The following is a 22,939-nucleotide window of genomic DNA, read 5'->3' as shown; positions in this document are numbered from 1 at the left end:
GAGTATCGCGGGTCCCCCTCTTGTAGTTTCTAAGTGAGATCTTCTGGATCCAATGGTTATTCCTAATTAAAATATGGTAAAGTTAATCAGCAATAGACCTGTAATATTGAGGAGATGCTGATGCAGTTTAAAAGGCTGTGTGTCAGTGCCGTTTGCTTACCAGAGCAGCAGTTCTTTGGAATACATATATAAGCAACACCTGCAGTTTTTACATGGCATGGCTAAACTACATTCAGCACTGGGTGTTGTCTGTCTAGGAATCTAAAGAATTAAAAAAAGTGAATTAGATATGTACAGGACCTCTGGGGAGGGGAGTGAGAGATTTCGGAACTTTTACACACCCCTTTTGTGACCTGCATTGACACTGCAGAGCAACTTCACAGCCCTGGGAATAACATACAGAGTGCCAGTGTATTGGCCCCAGCAGCACTGCTGCTGGGCTCTTTCAGGTTGGGAAAACACAGTGGGAAAGTGTTTTTAAAACACCTTATCCTACAATTATGTGAGCCTGGGACTGTTTTTTGAGAAAAAAGAAAAAACAAATTTGAGCTGTATTCTTTTTGGTTTACCTCTGGGAAGATTAGTGGAATTAATGGATAACATTGAAAAGTAAGTGAGTCCTATGGAAAAGTGAAGGTGGCAGACAAAATGGAACATGCTCTGAAGAGGGTTAAATCCAGTAGTTGTAATTATGCCTGAAAGAGAGCAGGGAGCATTCCATAATGTATAAACAGAGCAGTTTGAAGAATATTTTCAGCTGCCTGCTGTAAAGGAAACTCAGCCTGAGCAAAATGTATAGTATTTAAGTGCACTAATGGATTCTTGGAAAATAAGTACCTTAAAAACAAGATGAAAAGTAATTAATAGTAATAATAACCTGTCTTGGCTGTAAAGCGTATACTCTAAAGAAACATAAGGCTGCAAGGAAAAGGGAAGGGTTACAAAAGGGAAAGATTAAACCTCAGCATCACAGAACAGTAGACAGATTTTTCAGGAGCTATTTAAAGACTTGCCAGGAAGGGAAAATGTGGATATGAGAAGGCAATAAAAGCCTGAGAAAGGGGCACCAAGAAAGAAAGGACAGGGCGTGAGACAGAAGTAACCTGAAGGTCTAGCCAAGGAAAAGCCTGGGCAGAATAAAGACGGCAAGAAAACAACTAAAGAGAAGAGGATAAAGCTACAAAAAATGAATATATTTAAGGACAAAAGTAGTAACTTGAACTGGATATCTTAAGAAAGCAGGAGCCAGTCAATGGGGCACAATAAAGGAAAAGCCAGAGCAAGATGAGATGTGGGCAGAAGGAGGCAGCAGATTTAAGAATGGAGGAAAGAGGAAGAATCTGAGCGGGAGGCAAACCAGAAGGAAATCTAGCTGGATGATAAGTGTGCTGTGCTGTGTACATTCAATAGTTCTCTTGGCAAGTACAGATTTACAAGATTGCCATTTGTTATGCCTTCAGCACCAAAAATACAGAAAAAATTGTTCCAACAGATATTTGATGATGTTGACAGTATCACAGGATAATACAGAAAATATAGTGTGAAGAAAGATGAAGCATGAACATGAGAAAGTGGAACAAAGTCTAAACAGGAGTTGAAAGAGGATTCTGAAGCTGACTATAAGAAATGGGAGTTTGCTTTGTCAGAAACAAAATACCTTGAATCTTCCTCTGAGTAATCTTTTTAAAGCAGGTTTGTTCTTTGGACAATACATTTCATTGATGGCTTTTACTTGAACTGTAGAATTCATTAATTCTCCTCTGATTAATTTTTATTCATCTATCCATGCCTCTCTCCTCAATAGGGACCCAAAGCCTCTTACATCATTCTCCTCTCCTCCATTTTATCTTCATATCAACCCTGTGAGGTAGGTTAGGCTTGGAGACTATGACTGGCCCAAGGCCACCCAGCAAGTTTCCATGGATTAGTGGGGATTTGAACCCAGGTCTCCCAGATCCTAATCCAATACTCTTCACCACTATATCCCACTGGCTCTAATTAACTCCTGCTATAACTAAATAGAAGCCATCAGTGAAGTATTTGTTTAAGGGATATCTAATAAAGACTCTCAATAGTCAGTTATCTAGCAGTTATTTCCAAATACAGCAACTGTGAGGTCCTTATTAGGAGAATTATTGGTCCAAGTTGTGTTTTACTGGATGCTCAGCCATGAAAGAGCATTTAAATAGTTGAACACATATACTGAAATATTGCGATGCAAAAAAAAAAAGCAACTTTCAATGAATAATAGTTCTAAAGAATTTCTGTATTGTTATGAAAAGGCTCCATTTTAAAATATTCTTCAAAAACGTTGGCAACTACCCAAATTAACTATGCTCAAATGGCAGTAGTGTTAGCAATTGTTTCTGGGTGCTCAAACTTCACGGGATTCATCAGTGCAAACACAAACTTATGAAAACACTACATCTCAAACCCTTAGGGAGGGGTCTCCCAAGAGTGGGAAAGGTGCAGTTCCACTCAGATGCAGCAGGAGGCTGTGGATTTTCCTGGTGAGGAAGAGGATCTGTTTCACTTCAGTGAAAGGCAGGCTGAGGAGACAGAGAGGGAGGGTGAAGATTTCATGGGAGTTCTTGATGATAGTGAGGCTAGTGTGGGGTCAGAGGAGCAAACAGCTGGATGCTTGGGGGAACCAGAGGGGTTGCTGGAGGAGGTCCAGAGTGACTCTAATCTGGAACGAGTTCACCAAGTAGCTGTAGATCAAAAAGTGGAATTTTCTGAGACTCTCTCTGAACAGGTTGTCTGGAAAGCAGGGCAGACAGGTGTCCTGGGAAGCAATTAGACTGTTTGTGGTTCCTGAGAAGTACAGGAAAAGATTCACGGAGTTGAGACATGACATTCCATGTGCTGGGCAGCTGGGAATCAACAAGAGTAGGCCAAAGCCTCTGTTGCATTCTTACCGGCCCAAGTTAGCACAGGATGTGAGAGATTGTTGTAAGTCTGAAGTGACTTTCCAGAGAGTGGGCAAGAATGGATGCAAGGTGAGGGCACCTTCATAGTCTCTTCCTATTCTGGGCGAGTTTGGGAGGAACATCAGGGGACCGCTGGCTCTTAGAAGGGAGAGATGGAAAGATCCCTGAGGCTGAGAAATCAGTGGTAGTATTATGTATTTTTAAGAACAGCTGAAAAAGATGAGTGTTGCGAGGGAGAACCTGGTTAAGTCCAAGGTGAATCAGAGCAGCTGGAATGATAAAAATAGCTGGATCTCTGACTTTTGAGCTTCATGACAAGGTGATGGTATTTCTGCCTTCTTGCATTGACAAGCTGATAGCTGCACGGGGAGGGCCTCATGTGCATTTGGATTGGATAGGCAATGTCAGACGTAGTCTTTATGGAAAGGTCAGGGAAAAGGACCAAGGATGTTCATGTGAACAGATGGAAACCCTATCTTGACAGGGAAATGGATTTGACTAGGCACAAAATAGATGCAGGGTCTCACCTGGCTGTCAGGTGGTCCCCTTACAGAGTGAATGGTAAGGGCTGTTGGCAAATGGAATCCGAGGGAGAAGTCAGAGATAAATCTGCCTCCATCACTCCAGACTGTATGAGGTTATTGTGTTGCATTTTGGACCTAGGAACACAGATGTATCCTTTCAGCTGGCAAATGTCATGTCAAAATTTGCAGTGGCTCATATTGACTACATCACAGCTTCTTGCAAAGACTAGGGTTTGCACCTAGAACATTTAGCAAGTGTTAAGTAATGTCCAAGGGGCAGGTCTCTGCATCAAGCTGGAAAAATGGCTGTTTGGAATGGCAGAGGTGGTCTTCTTGAGATACAGAGTGGATAGAAGGAACATCCCACCAATGAGGGACAAGATAGAGGCAGTCTCAAGTTGGGAACCCCTTAAAGGCCAAGAGGCAGGTTGGGGCTTTTCTGAGTTGTGATCCTACAATGGCAGCAGACTGTGAAGAACCCGAACACCAAACTTCAGAGGTAGTCTTTGAAGGCTGAGGAGTTCAACATAAAGACTGAACATACTGGACACAACAACATGGTTGCAGATTTCCTTTCCAGGAAGGACATGGACTCCAAAAGTGGACCGATTCCTATGTGGGATTATATACTGGATGATTTGCATGTATATTCTCTAATGTACAACACATTTCACATGTTTTATAACTGATTTGTTTGGATTCGCTGCAGAGCAACCCTCTGTAAAAGGATGCTCTTCTGCAGGAAACCATTGGAGGGGGATGAGCAAAGGAATGCATTTTTTCTTTCGAGGTTTGAAATGAGCAAAATCTTCACTCTTGAGTTTTAAAAGTTTTTTCCCCCCTCTCTGGGCAGACAACAGGCAGGAAGGGAGGAAGTCAGTTCAACTACTTTGCAGACTTACCTCAGCCCACCTCCATACAAATGCTAAGAGGTCTAGACAATGAGATGGCCAAGGCAGCCCCCCCCCCCCAAAAGCAGGGAACAATGCTTTGGAGGAATACTAAGGCTTCAGGAAGGAAATTTCTGGAGACATCAGGAAAAGCTTCCTTGACCTGGCCTGACCAGGTCAGTGGGAGGAGAAAGAGAGGTGATAAAACTCAGGGAAGCAAGGAGGAAGCTTGCTCTTGTGCTGTCTTCATCAGACCAGACAGAACTCTTAACTGAGGTCTGAAGGAGCTGACCATTAATCACATGCTGGCCTGGGGAGCAAGAAGGAAGCTTCAAGGTAAGTGTGACTCTGCAGAGATCTGTAAATTTATAAGCTAAGGAGCCTGTCCTATATTTTAACATCTGATAGGGCATGTATAGGGAAAGGAATAGAGGAATGCGTTTTACCCATTTCTTTTGAATCCCTTGCTCAATCTGGTGCCGTGCTAAAACTATGCTTGTGAACATTTTCTTTTTAATAAATACTATATAACTTTTAGCATAGTCAATGAAGCAGAAGTCGATATTTTTCTGGTACTCTCTTGCTTTCTCCATAATCCAGCGAATGTTGGCAATTTGATCTCTAGTTCCTCTACCTCTTCGAAACCCAGCTTGAACTTCTGGCAGTTCTCTATCCACGTACTGTTGAAGCCTAGCTTGTAGGATCTTGAGCATGACCTTTGACTGCGTGGATCACAACAAACTATGGCAGGTCCTTAAAGAGATGGGAGTACCAGACCACCTCACATGTCTCTTGAGAAACCTGTATAAGGGTCAAGAAGCGACAGTTAGAACTGGATATGGAACAACTGATTGGTTTAGCATAGGAAAAGGAGTACAACAAGGATGTATATTGTCACCTTGCTTATTTAATATATATATGCAGAGAACATCATGCGAAATGCTGGCCTGAATGAATCACAAGCGGGAATTAAGATTGCTGGGGAAAAGATCAACAACCTCAGATATGCAGACGATACCACTCTAATGGCAGAAAGTGAAGAGGACCTTAAGAGCGTCTTGCTCAGGGTAAAAGGGGAGAGCGCAAAAGTGGGCTTGAAGCTCAACATCAAAAAAACTAAGATCATGGCATCCGGCCCCATCACTCCTTGGCAAATAGAAGGGGAAGTTGTGGAAGTAGTGACAGACTTCACGTTCCTGGGATCCCAGATCACCAGACTGTGACAGCAGCCATGAAGTTAAAAGACACCTGCTCCTTGGGAGGAAAGCGATGGCAAACCTAAACAGCATGATAAAAAGTAGAGACATCTCCCTGCCAACAAAAGTCCGCATGGTCAAAGCAACGGTATTCCCAGTAGTCATGGCTACGAGAGTTGGACTATAAGGAGGCCGAGCGCCGAAGAATAGATTCTTTTGAACTATGGTGCTGGAGAAGACTCTTGAGAGTCCCTTGGACTGCAAGAAGATCAAATCAGTCAATCCTAAAAGAAATCAACGCTGACTGTTCCCTGGAAGGCCAGATAATGAAACTGAAGCTCAAATACTTTGGCCACCAAATGAGAAGGGAGCACTCACTGGAGAAGACCCTGATGCTGGGAAAGATTGAAGGTCAAAGAAGACGGGGGCGGCAAAGGATGAGATGGTTAGACAGTGTCATAGATGCAACGAACATGAAATTGAGCAAACTTCAGAGGGCGGCGGAAGACAGGAGGGCCTGGCGTGATCTGGTCCATGGGGTCGCGAAGAGTCGGACTCGACTGTGCGACTGAACAACAACAAATATAACTTTTGGTGCTGGTAGTGGTTCTCTGAACCACAGTGGCCTCCACGGTCTTGGTAATGCTATTTTAAAAGGAGGGCTGGGGAAGGCAGTCAGTTGGCAAGTGGCTATTCCTCCAGGGGTGCAGAGGGCAGTAAACAGTCCCTGGGGGGCCCAGCTGCTGGGAAGCGGAAGACACAGAGGCAAGGCCTCAGACTTGGAAGGGAAGCTGGGAGTCCTGACCCTCCCAGCAGGCAATCCCTACAAAGGTTAGGTGGGAGTGGCGGGTTACTGGAAAGAAAGAGAAAAGCCTTTCCAGGTGTTGGAAAAACCCTGGAGGGCAGGATGGAACAGGGCCTGCAGACCAGAGCAGGCTCATTCCACCACACATTAAATCAGAGATTATGGCAAGTGGCATAGTAGTTTATACAAATCCATTTCACATTAGTGTTAACAGGCAGGGCATTTCTTGCAGCATTTTAAAATACTTATTTCATCATTTGTTGCACAGGAAAATGGCAAGATCTTTGGGCTTTATGGAAAATTGTGCCAAAATGGTACTAAGAAATAAAAGCTGACAAACAGTGGGGCAGATCTAAAGCTTTTATTTCATTAAAAGAGTTGCAGCGGTTGATGGAGCAGGTAGAAAAATAGCAGCAATAATTGCCATTTAGGGGAAGGCAGAAGTAGTATAGGAATGTACTCTAGATATTCTTGAATGTGAAGAATCTTCTAAACACATGTTGCCAACTGTGTGCATAGAAGACAGTAATGCTTTCAAACACTAGTACACTGTCAATGATGCCAACAAGTACTTGCCAGTGTCAAAAAAACTAATTTAAAAGATGCACATCAAAATGATTGTACAACCTACATGCCATTGTTATGAATGACTTTACAAATTCAAGAATTTTATTAATAGTTTAATGAGTTGAAGTTACTCACATGGTTTTCAGGTTTCTTTTAAAGAGCTATTGTAGTAGGAAGATGAATCAACTTTTCCGAATTCTCAAGAATTTAATTTCCTTGACCCATAATCAACAGTTCAAAAAAATCCAGTATAATCCAGTGCATTTATTTCTTGCAATGTGTATGAAGTTTCCATTTTAATTTCAACACATACAAGTTTATGACAATTATCACTAGAAGCAAAACAGCCAAAGGGTCGAAGAGCACATGAGAAAACTGCCAGATTTGTTTTTTGTTGGAAGATAAAGTCAAATATAGGAAGCAAATTTTCTCTTCAAGGTTAGCAACTAATCAGAATCATCCATAAGTACAGCAGACAGCGAGCAGTCTATCTTCATTTTATCTACAAGCAACTAAACTAGAAACAGAAATTTACACATTTCATAAAGATGGTGAGAATTTACCATAAGCATATGTATTTGCATGTCTAATAGAAGAAGAGACATATTTACTGCTCTGTGTATCAGATAAGCAATTTAATGTGGTGTCTGGGACATTAATATCCACAACTGAATGTGGACATCAACCTTGAAAAAGCCCAAAACAAATAATCCGGCTCTTTCAGTTCTTTGTACTTAACACAAAAACATGTAATCTGATCAGTGGTATAGTATATTTCATGTTAACTGTCAGTGACACAAAAATCCCTGCTAGAAAGCACACCTTTATGGCTTCTGTAATAGCAGAAGGATTTCAAACTGGTACTTTGCTTTGGTTCTATTTCCCCCCCACTAGGAACAGAGCTTCAAACACCTCTGGCATTCTCTCAGTAGATACATATAATGCTGCTGCAATCCACAATACCAACTTCATATTTAGAAGTTTAACGTTCTCTTCTAGTTGTCCTCACTCTTTTTAAAAATGGAATTCAGCACGAGTATAATTAAAATGAAGGATCAGCTATGTCCGTTTCTGCAAATCTAATGGTTACAATAAGGTTCTAATGTCACATGGCAAAACATATGAACTTATTCAACTGAATAGTTTGCTACCCAAGAGTCAAGATGCCTCATATTGACCAATCCTACCCAAAAACAGAGCAATCATGAGCAAACTGCAGTTCCCATTTGGCTCCCATTCTTATTCCAAACATTAAATTGACAACTTAAAGCTTTATCGTAATTTCTAATATAAACAAGTGCTGGAATTCAATCAATGTCCATTTCAGGAAGTTTCTTTTCTGTAGATGCTGGAGCTGCTGAATCAGAATTCTGTTCCACTGTCTGAGACCCGCTGTTGCTATCTCCCTGGCCTTCTACTGGGCCATTTTGTTCTGCTGGTTTTTGATCCTCTTTTGGAAGTTCTACCTTGGGTTTTGGTTTGGTGACTATTGGATTACATGTGTTTATCAGTTCCTAAAATGAAAGAAGTAGAAAGTCTTATTTCCTGATATTATAAAGCCTAACACTTATATATAAATACTTCCAGTTTTCAAAACACTTCACTCATCTTATTGTAATTCTTTACAATACCTACTATGCATCACCACCCCCATCTTGCAGATACGGGAAGGGGCTAAGAGTACATGGCTTGATTAAGGCCCCCTACCAGATTCATGCCAAATCTCCAGTTCATGGGTATTGAACTAGGGCCCTTCCAAGACACAGCCGATTCTCTTGGTCAATATGCTAAATCAGCTCCATTTTACTTAAGTTTGCTGTACAAAAGAACAGTAACATAAAAATACTGTGCACAGACCAACTGCAATCATAATGCCTTTTCTTCCATACATACAAAAATGCACTGGAGGTGATCAAAGGACAGTGCAAAAAATTCAAGAATCAAATACTAATAAAGTTAGCAGAAGGTATTATGTTAACACCACTCAATCTAACAGTTTTTCCTTGAAGTCCAAAAGAATTACTTACTTTTGTTTTAGTATCAATCTCCTTCGCCTTGACAAGTGGGTCCAAAGCAAGACTTCGCTTATTCTGAAGATTGAGCTTGTTGTTCATCCACTCCATTGCCTCATTTGCACTGTTTTCCACTTTGGCCATCTCTGCTGCATCTAAGTGGTCATACTGTTCATCCTAAATTTTAAGAAATTACGTCATTATGCAACTCATACTGTAACACAAGTACCCATTTAATCTTTTTGGCGCATCCAAAACTAGCCTCAGCAACCAGATAAAAGTAACAAAATGAAAATGGAATCAGAGTTGATAAACTTCTCCACCATATACTATCACACAGTAATAAAAGTTTTACAGTTTTACAGAGGAGAATTGAAAACTTGATTTGTGATAAAAAAGAGAAAGCTAGAGCTTGCAAGTATTATTCAGGTGACTATTATATCACCCTGAAAATAGAAAAAAAGTACTACACTGCAATTTAAACTTTAAATGTTGAAAATATTGTCTGTCCAAGGTAAGAGGATGAAGATGGGGAAGCAAGAGATTACATACCTTTGCTTTAAATGCATGAACAACTTTCATGTAAAGTTGGATTTGTTTTCCTAGGTCTTCAAAGGCTTTTGGTCTTTCTTCAGATTCTTGAAATCGTGCCTGAATAGGCTGACCCACAGCCTGAATTGAAGAGATGTTTACTAAAGCATAGCTATATATCTGAACTCTACTTGTGAAATACGGTACATTCATTCATCAAGACTGCCTTGCATTGCAGAAATTCTAGATATTTATATCCCTGTGGTGTATTAAATTCTAGAAGCCAGTTTCCAATGTTTAATATACACAGCAGCTATGCACATAATGCAAAATTACTCCTGTGTACTTCAGCTCCTCCCACTGCCAAAGATATAAGCTGTTTGCTTCTACCAACATAAAGAACTACAGAAGCACCACCACAAAAAAAGAGAAAAACTTGTAGATGGTTCTCGTTCTGCTATACATAGTCTAATGGCAACTATGTGCAAGTATCACTAAGGTGTTAGACAAAAGGTCTATTACCGGGAAGACATACGTCTAGCAAAGCTGCAAAAGCCAGTTGGGTAAAAAGAATCCCAGGTTATGGTTGCAATGCACACTACAGGTCACTTGCTAAAGTTAAAGTATATTTCTAGCCGGTACTCCTATTAGAGACCTCTTCGAAATCTTAAGTACACTGCCTTGAGTTTTGTGATGGGAAGAAGGTAAGACATATGAAAAAACTGGTTAAGTACCTGCAACCATTAAAGCTTTTATAACACAGAACAAGATTAACACAGATGAGCTTGCATCATCTTAGAAATCTCAGAACACATTGTACTTAAGAGACAGTAAAGTTAAAGCTTCCACTGTAGCTTTTCAAGGTGTAGTACAGACCTTCCCCCATTCATGGGAACACACCCTTGTGCAGGGCTATAGCCAAGAATTTTGAGCTTATGGGGCATATGTTTTGCTGGTGGGGCACCCATTATGTGTCTGTCTGTAAACACTGTACACAACCGCAAATAATAAGCATACTTATAAGTCATAAGTAATAATAATAAAGACAACAATAATAATAATAATAATAATGACAAGTCATTTATCACTCAAAAATGTTTCAGGTTTATAACTGTTCATCAGAGCATGGACCCAGGGAAGAAGCATGTGCAATCCCCCCCTCCAAGAGTATAAAAACACAAAAAATGAGTTGAAATCTGAAAACAGGAATTAGGAGGGGAAATTGTATTCTGTTGGATGCCTCAAAAGTGGCCTTGAGCTGAGAAGGGGGGGGGGAACCAGTAGATGGAATTCTACCCAATGCCCACACACCCCACACTGCCATGCACTCCACCAGAATTGCCTCTTTCCTTCCACAGTAAATTTCCAGTTGTGATAAAAGGAAGGGTAACCATCTTTTCCCCACATTTTGTTTATGGGCTGTTCTTGGAACACTTCCTCATTTTCAAATGCATGCTAGTTTAGATAGGGGTGTGGCTTCTTTCTAGCTTTGGTTTCACTGCCTGTGATATACATTAATGCCCCCCTATAATTTATTCTCTCCTTCCAGGCTGAAAGTTTGAGAGACAGTCTCTCTCTCTCACCACAACTAAGCAAGATGAACAGAGGATTTTAAGAGCTACAGTCTGCAGTTCATAGTGTGGGATTCAAAGACCAGTCACCATGGGAAAATAAACAAACAGGAAGGGAGGGCGGAGTTGGCAAGGTCATGGGTGCCAAGAGTGGCTAATCAGGGCCAGCTGAGGCAAGAATAAGGAAGTGAAATTGGGCGGCGGGCAGGGGAAAGCAGTCAATATGTGCTCCATGCAGGTAGGGGCAGGGGAAGCAGGAGTGGTGGGGCCTGGGCCACAACTGATGGGGCACATGGCATTAAATGCCCCACTGGGCTACCTCTGCCCATGTGTGTCAAACTTCAGCTAAACAGTTCATACTGAAGTACCACTTACCTTTAGCTCTACTAGCTTATCAATGTAAACTTGCTTAGGTTGATCTTCACCCCCTTCATATAGCCAGTTTTCTGTGTCTTCCAACTTCAAAGTAAAGCTATTACGATCCTGAAGGGGGAAAAAGGGGGGAAATACAAGCCAATTTGTAAAGGTTACTCTTCCATGAGGATCTTATCCCAACACTTAAAACTGAAGAGAGAACAGGTGTGCTGTTAGCAGGAGAAGTGACAGGAAGAAGCAAAGAAGAAGAGTTGGGATGCAAGTGGGAAGATGGAAAACAATTGGGGCAGTTGAGAGAGTAGTGAATTGGTGCAGGTACCAAGTCTGAAGTAGTTGAAGTGGGGTGGGATTTCCATGTTGCCCAAAAGATATGGAAATACTAAATTAAATAAGTGATGAATTAAGATCTCCATAGTCATGCTGTGTTCTTTGGGTAATATACTTTACAAGCTACAGACCAGGCAACTGATACACTGAGCAAATTTGTCTTAAGTATAGACTCATCATTAGCAACACCTACCTCTTCACCAACAAACTTCTCATACATGCCACAGAGTTTGTCTCTCATTTCATAAACATACTCCTCCACTGCATTCTTGGCATCATTCCGTTCCTTCTCTAGTTTATCCTGCATGATCATTTTACCCTGTAGAAGATACATTCATTACACTTTTATTTCGGTTAAGAAACTCTTGAGAGCTCATTCCAAGCTCCCTTCACTCTGGCTTCAGACAAACTAATTTCTGTTCTCCAAACCTTCTACTGATACTTATGCTTACCTCATTCTCAATAAATAAGTTCAACATATCCTTTCCTCTTTGCCACAGCAGTTGATTCTCAATAGGAAGGTCAACCGTAGTTGTCTTTACTTTTGCCTTTTTAGCCTGAGGAGGCTGATCTGTTTTCTTGTCTTTCGATCCCGCTTGAGAGGTCTGAATAAAAAATATAATTTGGAAAAGAAAACATGACATCAGTTTGAGGATGGGATTTGCAGTGTACCCAATGGTGTGGTGAGTGGTCATTTGAGATGGCCGTTAGAGGTACTGAAGTGTAGTACAGGTGAGGGACATAAATGGAACTTACTCGGCATGTTTGACTGAGACCAGGATGGATAATTTGGACCATGTTATTCTCTTCCAAGTAATACCAGCTGGGTATGCAACCTCTCACCAACTCCAAACTTGGTGGTGGTGGTGGGAATACCATAATTCTCCGTGAGTCTCTTTGCTATGAATTTGCAATGCAAGCAATTGCCAGCTTTGATTGGGTATAATTTCTGTTGTGTTCAGAAACAGACAGCATATTCTGCTGATATACTGCCCACCTAGCTCATTAGTAGGTGCCCTGTATGAACTTGTGGAGGTGGGCTCTGGCCTGGTGCTAGAGAAACTCATGAGAAATTTCTGCAGACTTAAAGTATCTGAGCAGAGGCAGACTTGTTGGGCCACACCACCACAGTGTCAACTGTCCCAGACTGTATTAGGCCTTATGTATGAAAAGAGTCACACGAGGGATTTAATCTTTTCTACTAACCAGGTATCTGGTGATATGAAAAGGGGGTTAAGTAATACAGCCTGTGCCACAGTTGGATGATTTTATGTTGAAGGTGGCTATGGTATGATCCTGCAAGGGCAGTGGGTCAAAAGTCCATCCCTGGAGACTGATGGATCTGCCTCAGTTTCAGAATGCTCTGGGGAATTTTGATAATCTAAATGGCAACTCTGCTGAGGGGATGGGGGGGGGGGGCTGGAGTATTAGGCTCTTCAAAGCAACAGACCATGTCCTTGGTATCCTGTTCTTCTCTTGGCAGGAGCACAGTTCCATAGTTTGCTAAACAGCCAGGAGAATTTAAATTGGGTTGGAAGATACCATGAGCAACTTTGGTGGAAAACTCATGTGAAGTACTTAACAATTTCAGAGTCCTAGTACTAGACAGATAGCAATTTGACCATTAGCTGTGATGTCTCTGCTAATAAAATCTCAGATCTAATCTGGAGTCCAGTTTGGTGAGATCACACAGCAAAGGTGTTAAAGTCACTACCTGGACCTTTTTCTTGAGTGTTGTGAAGACCACTATGTGCAGTATAGATCTCTGCCATTCTTGATTATTAAAATGCTGAGATACTATAGCAGACTCTTGTCCATAAAAGGTATTGAAGAAAAGCAGGCCTGACCATTTACTTTAGCTTTCAAACTTGCAAAACATGCACAAGTTTTACCTTCTCAGCTATGTACTCACTGTCCCATCCTTGGGGACAAGGTAACTTTGAAGAGATGGATGGACTGCCCACAAAAATCTCCAAACAAACTGATCTAATAGTTCACAGTTTTGACACATATTTCTATGAGAACACTCTCTAACCTTAGAGAACTCTCACCTCATCAGAAGTGATAAACTGGAAGGTTTTGGTATGGTCATGAGGGTTTGATATAACTGGTTCCATATTAGATAGCCATAGCCAAAACACCCCTGAATCTCTCAGATGTGAGATCTATGAGACTATCTTTCTGAAAGTGCTTTGGTGAGTATCTCAGAAATTGTATTTTATCTTTTAATCTAAATTAGATAGGATAAGGGATAGTATGTACATCCTTATGTTTCTGATTTCATTTACATATGCAATTATTTTTGTATCATGGTGACTCTTTCACATTTACTCATCTTGAAAGTGACATAGACGCCACCTTATACCGGAAACCTACTGACGGACAAACGTACCTACATGCCTCCAGCTACCATCCTAAACATACCAAACAATCCACTGTCTACAGCTAGGCTCTATGCTACAACTCTATTTGCTCCAATCCTACAGACAGAAATTCTCACCTGAGGGATTTATAACAAACCTTTTTGGAACTAAAATACCCACCTGATGAAGTCAAGAAACAAACAAAGCCAGACGCCCTACCCAGAGAAAACCTGTTGCAAGACAGGCCCCAAAGAGACAATATCAGAACACCACTAGTGGTCACATACAACTCTCAACTCAAAACAATTCAATGCATTTTCAGCAACTTACAACCTCTACTGGATAGTGACAGTTCTCTTTCACAAGTCCTCAGGGGCAAACCTTTTCTTGCACAACCCCATCTCAAACAACTCCTCAAACACAATAATACAACATCTAATTTGAACATGGACACTGGTACTAGAGCTTGCAATAAACCCAGATGTCAACTTTGCTGCCACATACACCCAGACAACACGATCACTGGACCTAACATCAACTACACCATCACAGGCTTATTCACATGCTCATCTTCTAACATGGTATATGCCATTAAATGCCAACAATGCCCTTCAGTTCTTAACACAGGACAAACAGGTCAAAGCCTATGCCAAAGGATAAATGGACACAAATCTGACATGAAGAATCAGAAGACTGAGAAACCTGTAGGAGAAAACTTCAACCTTCTAGGACATTCAATGGGTGACCTCGAAGTAGCTGTTTTATTGCAAAGGAACTTCAGGAACAGACTAGAAAGGAAAATTGCCGAGTTGCAAGTTATTACAACACTCAGAACAATGGAATCCCCAGGACTTAACAGATATTGGTTTCTTATCTCACTACATATGCTAACCTCACTCAGCCCTTATATCTGTATTCTCACCAATCCCCCAGAAGGGCCATACATCCTCTTTATTTTATTTATTTGGAATAGATTAGAATAGCAGATTGTAATGTAACATAATGAACGGTAGACTATAATGTAATTTGGAATGATAGATTGGAATGTATTTCTGTGGTCTGGGGACCAGACCAATTGCCCTACTTCAAAAAAGAAGATGCTGTAAGGTCATATCCATGTTTGAGATGGAGAGTAATGGCAGGGCCTATTAATTACTCTCAGCAGTCCATAATTAAGGATACATCTGCTCATCAATCTCCAATTTTGACGTATTTATTTCCTTCATTATGCTTTCCCCTGGAATTAAATCCAAACAAATGGTAACTAAGCTTGTTATTCCTGTTTGGTCCTTCAGTCTGTTAAACATCTTCATTATGCTGTATGCTAATTTACTGCCCACCCTCACTGTATCTGAAGAAGTGTGCATGCTTTGTTGGACTTAAAGGTGCCACTGGACTCAAACTTTGTTCTGCGGCTTCAGACCAATATAGCTACCCACCTGAATCTGTAGTTTTGGAAATGATTAGACTGACTTCAGATAAAAATCTTAGAAGTTACACATGAGGGATCTTCATGTGGGATACAAGATTTTCACATGACACCTGGAATAAACAATCTTCTGACCTCTCTTCAGTCACAAGGCTGTTAACCTATAGAAATTGGTTATCAATTTCGTGGTTAATGTGTTGCTTTGGGACAGGCAAAGAGACTCCTTGTTTCCATGTGTCTGTTTTAAAAAGAATGCCCATTACATAAGTTACAAGCCAGCCAGGAGTTGAACCTTAACTTGCACAATATGGTGAGGGACCCATTAGTAAAAACCAATGACTCTTTGTAATAAGGGAGCTTCCCAAGAACTTTAAGATAAGGTAAGGCTGCTTACTGTTGTAGAAGCATTCTGTAGACAAGAGCTCCTAGAAATTAGGGGCCAGTTTTCATCCACGTTTTCTTAGGAGCATGAGCCAGTGTGATGTAGCAGAGAATCAGACTAGGATATGGGAGATACATATTCAACTCTCCACTCTATCATGAATCTCTCAGCTGATTTTGGATCACTCATTCTCTCAGGCTAACCTAACCCTACTGGGTTGTTGTGAAGATTAAAAAGGAAAACTGAAAGCTATGTACACTGCTCTGACATCTTTAGGAGGAAGGACAGAAAAAAGATGTATTAAAATGAATTGAGCTGGTGGTAGTTAGCAGAGCAATTTCTGTTTCTTTCTGGATGACTCGTTTGTCCTTGACCCTTTTCAATAAGGCTTCAAGCCCCATAAATAAGGGGAGCCTTCCCTTTTAATTTTGCTTGCTTTTTCGGTGGCATTCAATACAGTTAGCATTCAGTGGCATTCAATACAGTTGACCATGCCACATTATTGAAGAACCTGGAGAGTAGGGACATGGATCAAAGAAATGATGCTTATCAAACCAAGTTCCGAGGGTGGCTGCTATACCGTATGCCAGGCTGGTAGCTACAATGGGGCCTCTTCAGGCCCGGCCCCCTGACTTCCCACCCAGCCCTGGCCCCCCAACTTCCATTTTTTTTTTTTTTGCATTTTTAAAACTTATCACACACTCATCTCCACTGCCGGCAAGCTGTGCACTGCCCTCTCACGCTGGCTGTTCACCGCCACCAAGCCCTGCCCTCTCTCACTAGCTGCCTGTTGCCAAGCCCCGCACTGCCCTTTTGCCAGATGCTCTCTTTCTTCGCTGACAAGCCGGCAAGGCAAACCCCACGCCCACCGCCCTCTAATCTCATGCTGCAGCTACTCTCTCTCACTGTCCGATCATGTCACCTGCAAGCCACAGCTAGCAAAGCATGTCTCACCCGCCCAGTAGGCTGACATTTACTCAGGGTTTTTTTGTTTTGTTTTGCATCAAGCCGCATGGGAGGTAGGGATGCCAGACTCCAGGTAGGACCTGGGGATCCATCCCCTGGAATTACAGTTTAAGAAACCCAATGTCTGGATGAAACCAGACTATGTTACTGGGAATCCTACCAGATAATATAGATAGAACCTCACAAGACCTATTTAGATACATGTTGACAACTGCCAGAGTAATATTTGCAATGAAATGGAAGACAGAAGACTGTCCTACAATAGAGATCTGGAAAGAAAAACTAGCTGAATATGCAACATTGGCAAAACTAACTAATTATATAAACTGATTTTTTTTTAGCAGAAATGGCAATCTTATTATCCATATTATGGGAATAGTTAAATTTTTTCCTTTCGTGAGTTTTGGAATTATCTGAATACCATATTAAAAGTGATGAAGATATTGATTATAGTTTCAACACTTTATTTTTTATTACATCAGTATTCAATAATTAGCAAGAATAAAATTTAGATTTAGACAAACAACTAAAATAATATTCAGGCTTTTACGATTATTTAATTTTAGTGTAGGTGTCTGCTTAACTGTTAAAGATGTTATCATTTTATTGTTAATAATTTATTGCTAATTTTCAGAAAGTTCTTGTTTATTCTTTTAAACTTCTGACTTTACTTGTTGTATGTAACAATTGATAATATTTGATAAATTTGATGAATCAATACTTTCCTCCATGGGTCGTTTCGTAGAAAAAGAGCTAGGGGAACTCATTAGCATAACTCATTAGCATATGCCACACCCCCTGACATCACCGGAAGTGTGTCGTAAGGCCACACCCCCTGACATCACCGGAAGTGTGTCATAAGGCCACACACCCCGTCCCCAACGGTCCCGGCCGCCGCCGCCGGCCTTGCAGCTCCACTGCCGAGCCCCATGAGGGGCCCGGCGGGAGTGCAAGGAAGCCCCGCGAAGGCCCTCCCTGGCCCCAGGCAGGCAGGGGCGGGGAGAGGCAGGGAGGAAGCAACTTACCCTCCCTCTTCTCCTGCCTCCTCCTGGCTGAATGAGCGCCGGAAGCAGGGGGTGGGGCTTCGTCATGTGCCCCGCCCCCGTACCTCACCTCGAAATGACCTCTGCTTTCCCCACCCCTTCTTTCCTTTTGTATCCCACTTTTTTGAGAAAATAGTAAAAAAATTTCAATGTCTGCATAAGGGGTGTGCTCCACAAGAAAAAAAATTGCCCCACAAACCAAAACATCCTGGCTACAGCCCTGAAATATGCTTACTGGGATGTAATCTGAGGGATTCCACAGGCATCTGTACTATCTTCCACGCTTTTTAACATTTGTTTAAGGCTACTAATTAAACCATCCACAACTCTTGAGCAGATATAATCACATATGATTATGCCCAGCTTTACAACTCTTTAAACAAACCTTCTGAAGAAGCGACCTCCTTCCTGGGTAAGTGCCAGGATGCTGGGGTTAAGTAGCTCAAGAGGACCAAGCTAAATCTAAACCCAGATAAAACAGAGATGATACTACATGACAATTCTAGAGGGAACTGTGCTGCCTATTTTGGACAGGGTATAGCATGGAAATAATTTACCCATGTAAAATCTACTAACCCAGCTGTATTGGCCCAAGCAGTAACCTTGAATGCTAGACTACTTTAATACATTCTTCATTGGGCTGGCCTTAAAAGCAACTTGAAAACTTCAACTGGCTCAAATAGTTATAAACCTGGTTATTTACACTTCGCCACTTCATACATAAGTCATTTTCCAATTCTGGGCTTTAACCACTGCAGCTCCTATGTGAGGGAGTAGTTTTAATGGAAATGTATTTCCCAGTAAACATGCTTAGGACTACAGCACTGGTAAAAGCAGGTTGCTTACCAGTAACGTGATCTTCGAGTGGTCATCTGTGCGTTCACACCCATGGGATCTAGTGTGCACGCGCTGGATCGATCGGTGCTGTAGCAAGCTCTTTTAACGGATTTTCGCACCCAGTGCCTTGGGCATGCGCAGGAACCCCACCACGCATGCCCAGAGGGGTGGGCGTGGACATCCCACCAGTTCCTTCAAACCGCCGCAAATCAACTCCTAATAAAAATGTAGAAGCTGACAGCAGCGGGGAAGGAGGGGGGGTGGTGTGAATGCAGAGATGACCACTTGAAGATCATCAGTTACTGGTAAGCAACCTGCTTATCTTCAACGTGGTCTCTGTGCTTCACACCAATGGGAGATTAGCGAGCAGTGGCCTACTTGGAGGAGGGTGCTGGCAGGTCGTTTACTGCGTAGCCGAAGACAGAATGTGACGTCCCATGTTGGTATTGGTGTTCGTACGGACGTCTAGGGCGTAGTGCCTAATGAAGGTGTTAGGCGTGGCCCATGTAGTGGCTTTGCAAATGTCCGTCAGCGGCACTCCCTGGAGGAAGGCAGTGGAAGTCGCGACAGCCCTGGTAGAATGAGCAGACAACCAAAAATAAAGTAAAAGAAAGTTTGGAAATAATTCCTAAGAGCTGTGAGGCGAAAGCTAACAGCAAACCGATTGGACCAACTAAGAAGAGGTCTACTCAACACGGCGGTAAGAAAGGAACTGGTGGGATGTCTGCGCCCACCCCTCTGGGCATGCGCGGTGGGGTTCCTGCACATGCCCGAGGGACTGGGCACGAAAATCCGTTAAAAGAGCTTGCTACAGCACCGATCGATCCAGTGCGTGCGCACTAGATCCCATGGGTGTGAAGCGCAGAGACCACGTCGAAGATCTGGAAATACATGGATCTAGAAAAGGCTTAGCTTCTCAGTGAACCTGTCACTGTTATTTAAATAATCTAAAAACTAAATTTTACACCATTTTCACCTCCATTTCCTCTGACTCAGCCTTGTTTTCAGCTTGTGCTGATGGCAGATGTTCCTCACTCTTTTGTTGCTCTTCTTGATCTACTTGCATTTTCTGAAATTAGAAAGAAGACCAAACACCACACTTATTAAATACAACCAACAATATCAATCTCTCTTGCATACATGGAAATCTGTTTTGCCCTATTCCAATCACCAAGCAGCACAGCTTATCTTAATTTTGGGAAAGAATACTGTGTCCCCAGAGGACTAGGGAAGCTTCCTTATGGTACTGTACCAGCCCTTTCAGTTTGAGGAAGAATAAACAGTTCTAAGAGCTCCACTCAGATGGACAAATGGTGGTGCAGTACTTTGACAGGAGCATATAATCTCTTGGCTTTTAGAAGCTACTGGCGGCAGGGGAAGGCAGGAGGAGGTTGAGGCAAAGACAAAAGAGAGGCAGGTTGAAGAAGAGGCCATGACCGTCAGAATACTAGCTTACTAGTTTCAGAGGCCCAAGTACATCCATTTCCTGCAGATTTACCTGTGTGGATTTTGATTCAATAGCAGAAAGCAATCTATTTCAAGTTCCGCAATTACAACTCATAGCAATTACCTCCTCTTCTTTTGGATGCTGATCTGTTTCCATCGGCTCTTCATTGTCTTCTGACTTGTGAACCTCCACTAATGATGCACTTGAAACACTGAAAATGCCATGGATGTTTACTCTGACCTTAACTTTCACTTTTGAACTGGATCCATCTGCTTGCGGTGTTACCTTCTGAACTAAAAACTGACCTAGAAGAAAGCCAGCCAAAATTTTAATAAATAATTCAATTAACTATAAATAAGGGCTATTAGCTGAAATCAACTGTTGAAATAAACAGCATTTACCATCATTCAACTTTTATACCTGTAAAGTTTCCTCATTTAGCATTAGTTGCTTTTTTATGGCATGCATTCAAAATATTTTCTACTGTAGTACTGATAAAAGATGGTTATATGACGTGATCAGGGTAATGTATTCATTCTAATTTTGCTAGATCAGTCTGCTATTTTGGGATGTTTAATCATATTTTGTTGAACCATTTGGAGCAGGGTTTTCGTGTGTCAGGGATCACGCTCCATTAGTTTCATTCTTTTCTATCAGAGAAATGACAGAATTTCCTTGAATGATTCAGTAGGTATGTGACCTTTTACTTTTCTTTAAAATATGCTATCAATAGCTAAATGTTTCACTGCCAAAGGCTCATAATTCAGCTACTTCTATGCTGAATTAGTGTCTGAATGCCATGGTCAAATAAACGGAGAATGAGAGTTATGCTGAATGCAGACAAGATGGAAGTGATGCTGAATGGAGAACACTTTGAGACGTTTTAAGATGTTTGGGTACTTTCCTTCCCATGAACCCTGGGAAGTAGGTTGCTCTTTTTACTTCAGTGGGAAGGAAGTGTCCACCATCTTCGGTTTGGAGATTTCTGCAACTCAGCCATTATTGGGTGTGTCCCTCAAGATACCAGAATCCCTGGCCTTTAACTCCGAAAAACATTCAACTGACAAACATGGGAACCAGCTACAGCTGGACCATATACAAAGAACCACAGAAGAGAAAATGGTAAACTGTTGTGGAAACAACACTGCAAAGTAACAAAGAAAAGATCTAGGCTGGCCTAGCAGCTCCCCCCCCCCCCAGTGCCATGGGCAAGTGATTGATTTCTCATCCAAAGGACAGCCCCCCTGAAGCAGGGTGGGTCCAAAGGGTTCTCCTCTACTTCAAGTAAAAGGAGCCATCACATTAAGTCCAAGGTTCCATTTTCACTTGGAGAGGAGGACATGCAGACATTTGGGACTTTACCAAGCAGTGCATCCCAACCACATGGAGAACCCCCAGCTAACCTTTCTCTTTAAGGTTGTAGGACCTGCCACCCAAAAGCTGCATCAGTTGAGGCAATAGAGTCCATTTTTAATGCCTAATGAACTGACACTTGGCCCTTGCAGATGTTGACAATAGAAGAATTTATATTGAAAATTGCCAAAGTAAGGCACACCTGTGACTGGATGTGCAGTAAAACCTTCTGGTAATCGCAGGCCTTGAGAGGAATCTGCTAACGCTATACATTTCCTTAGCCACCTGCTAAGGGTAAATATGGAGAACCTTTGTCTTTGATCACAGAATGAAAGGTTGAAAATAGAGTATCCAACTGTCTGAAAGAACTTGTGCACCTAATGTAGGGCTTGTCTAAGATCCAATGGGTACCTTGGGGTGATGGCTTAGAACAGGAAGAAGGTAAAGACATTTCAGCCAACTGATGGAACAGTGAGTTCAGCTTTGGCATGAAGGTAGGGTCAATATGAACTATCACCTTATCCTTATGAAACAAATATAGGACCTTACACTATGGAAAGTAACCCAGTTCTGACATCTTTCTAGTTGATGTAACTTCCACCAAGAACACTACCTTAAGGGAAACTTGCTTCGAGGGCTATGCAGATCAGCTTAGATGTCTACCATTTCTACTTTTTCAAGACAATCTTCAGAAGCAATGGAATGGGGGGGGGGGGAATACAGCAGGCCCACCAGCCATGATGTTGTGTGGGCAGCCATCTGTTCTGCCATACAGCAAAAGATTGAAAGAAGCACGGGAGCTTGGTTTTCTCTAATGATGTGAATAGCTCTATTGCTGGCTGCACAGATTTCTTCATCAGCAGTTGAACCACTGGCTGTTCAGCACTCACTCCCAAGAGTCCAGATAACTCAGTCACAGTAGATTCCACCTTTAGAGAGACTAAATGAGTCTTAGCCCAAGACAGCAGAGCAGCTGCCTCCTGCTGAAGATTCCTGGACCTGGTGAGTCCCATTGTTTCCTCTAAGCTGTTAGTGTAAGTTAGCTCACAGTTTTTTAGCCTCCGGCTCACATACTTTTGTCTTGGCTCAGGAAGGATGGCTCCAGAGCAAACTAATTTATGCAATAGCCAAATTGCTTGCTCACAACATTAATGCCAGCAGCTCACAAAGTAGAATTGTTGCTCACAAGACTCTAGAGCTTAGAGGGAGCATTGCTAGCGACCCCCAATGGGCTTTTGCTGTTGTGTTGTCAGTCCAAGAAGCAAAAGGGTAAGAAGAAAGTCTAGTGAAGGGCCAATATTAAAAACCTAGTTAAAACTTATAATATACAAAAATATAAGTATATATTAGAAAGACAGTTAAAAACATACATAAGGGCCCAATGAAAGCCT

General features: G+C 41.9%; 1 protein-coding gene across 1 annotated transcript in view; it reads right to left on the bottom strand.

The window, feature by feature from the left end:
• Positions 1 to 7,098: 7,098 nt before the first annotated feature.
• HSPA4 (heat shock protein family A (Hsp70) member 4) overlaps positions 7,099 to 22,939 on the bottom strand; it is a 48,057-nt gene continuing 32,216 nt past the window's right edge. Inside the window, exons 12-19 of the mRNA XM_015429184.1 lie at positions 20,319 to 20,500; positions 19,725 to 19,817; positions 12,181 to 12,333; positions 11,922 to 12,047; positions 11,402 to 11,509; positions 9,477 to 9,596; positions 8,940 to 9,101; positions 7,099 to 8,426 (exon numbers count right to left, since the gene is read on the bottom strand). Coding sequence (XP_015284670.1) covers positions 8,220 to 8,426; positions 8,940 to 9,101; positions 9,477 to 9,596; positions 11,402 to 11,509; positions 11,922 to 12,047; positions 12,181 to 12,333; positions 19,725 to 19,817; positions 20,319 to 20,500 — 1,151 coding nt within the window. The 3' untranslated portion in view covers positions 7,099 to 8,219. The remainder of the gene's footprint in view (positions 8,427 to 8,939; positions 9,102 to 9,476; positions 9,597 to 11,401; positions 11,510 to 11,921; positions 12,048 to 12,180; positions 12,334 to 19,724; positions 19,818 to 20,318; positions 20,501 to 22,939) is intronic.

The sequence above is a fragment of the Gekko japonicus genome, unplaced genomic scaffold (genome assembly GCF_001447785.1).
Source record: "Gekko japonicus isolate JY-2015 unplaced genomic scaffold, Gekko_japonicus_V1.1 scaffold768, whole genome shotgun sequence".
NCBI classification, from domain to species: Eukaryota; Metazoa; Chordata; class Lepidosauria; order Squamata; family Gekkonidae; genus Gekko; species Gekko japonicus.
Note: the sequence above shows the minus strand (reverse complement) of the source record. Positions and strands in the feature narration are given on the sequence as shown.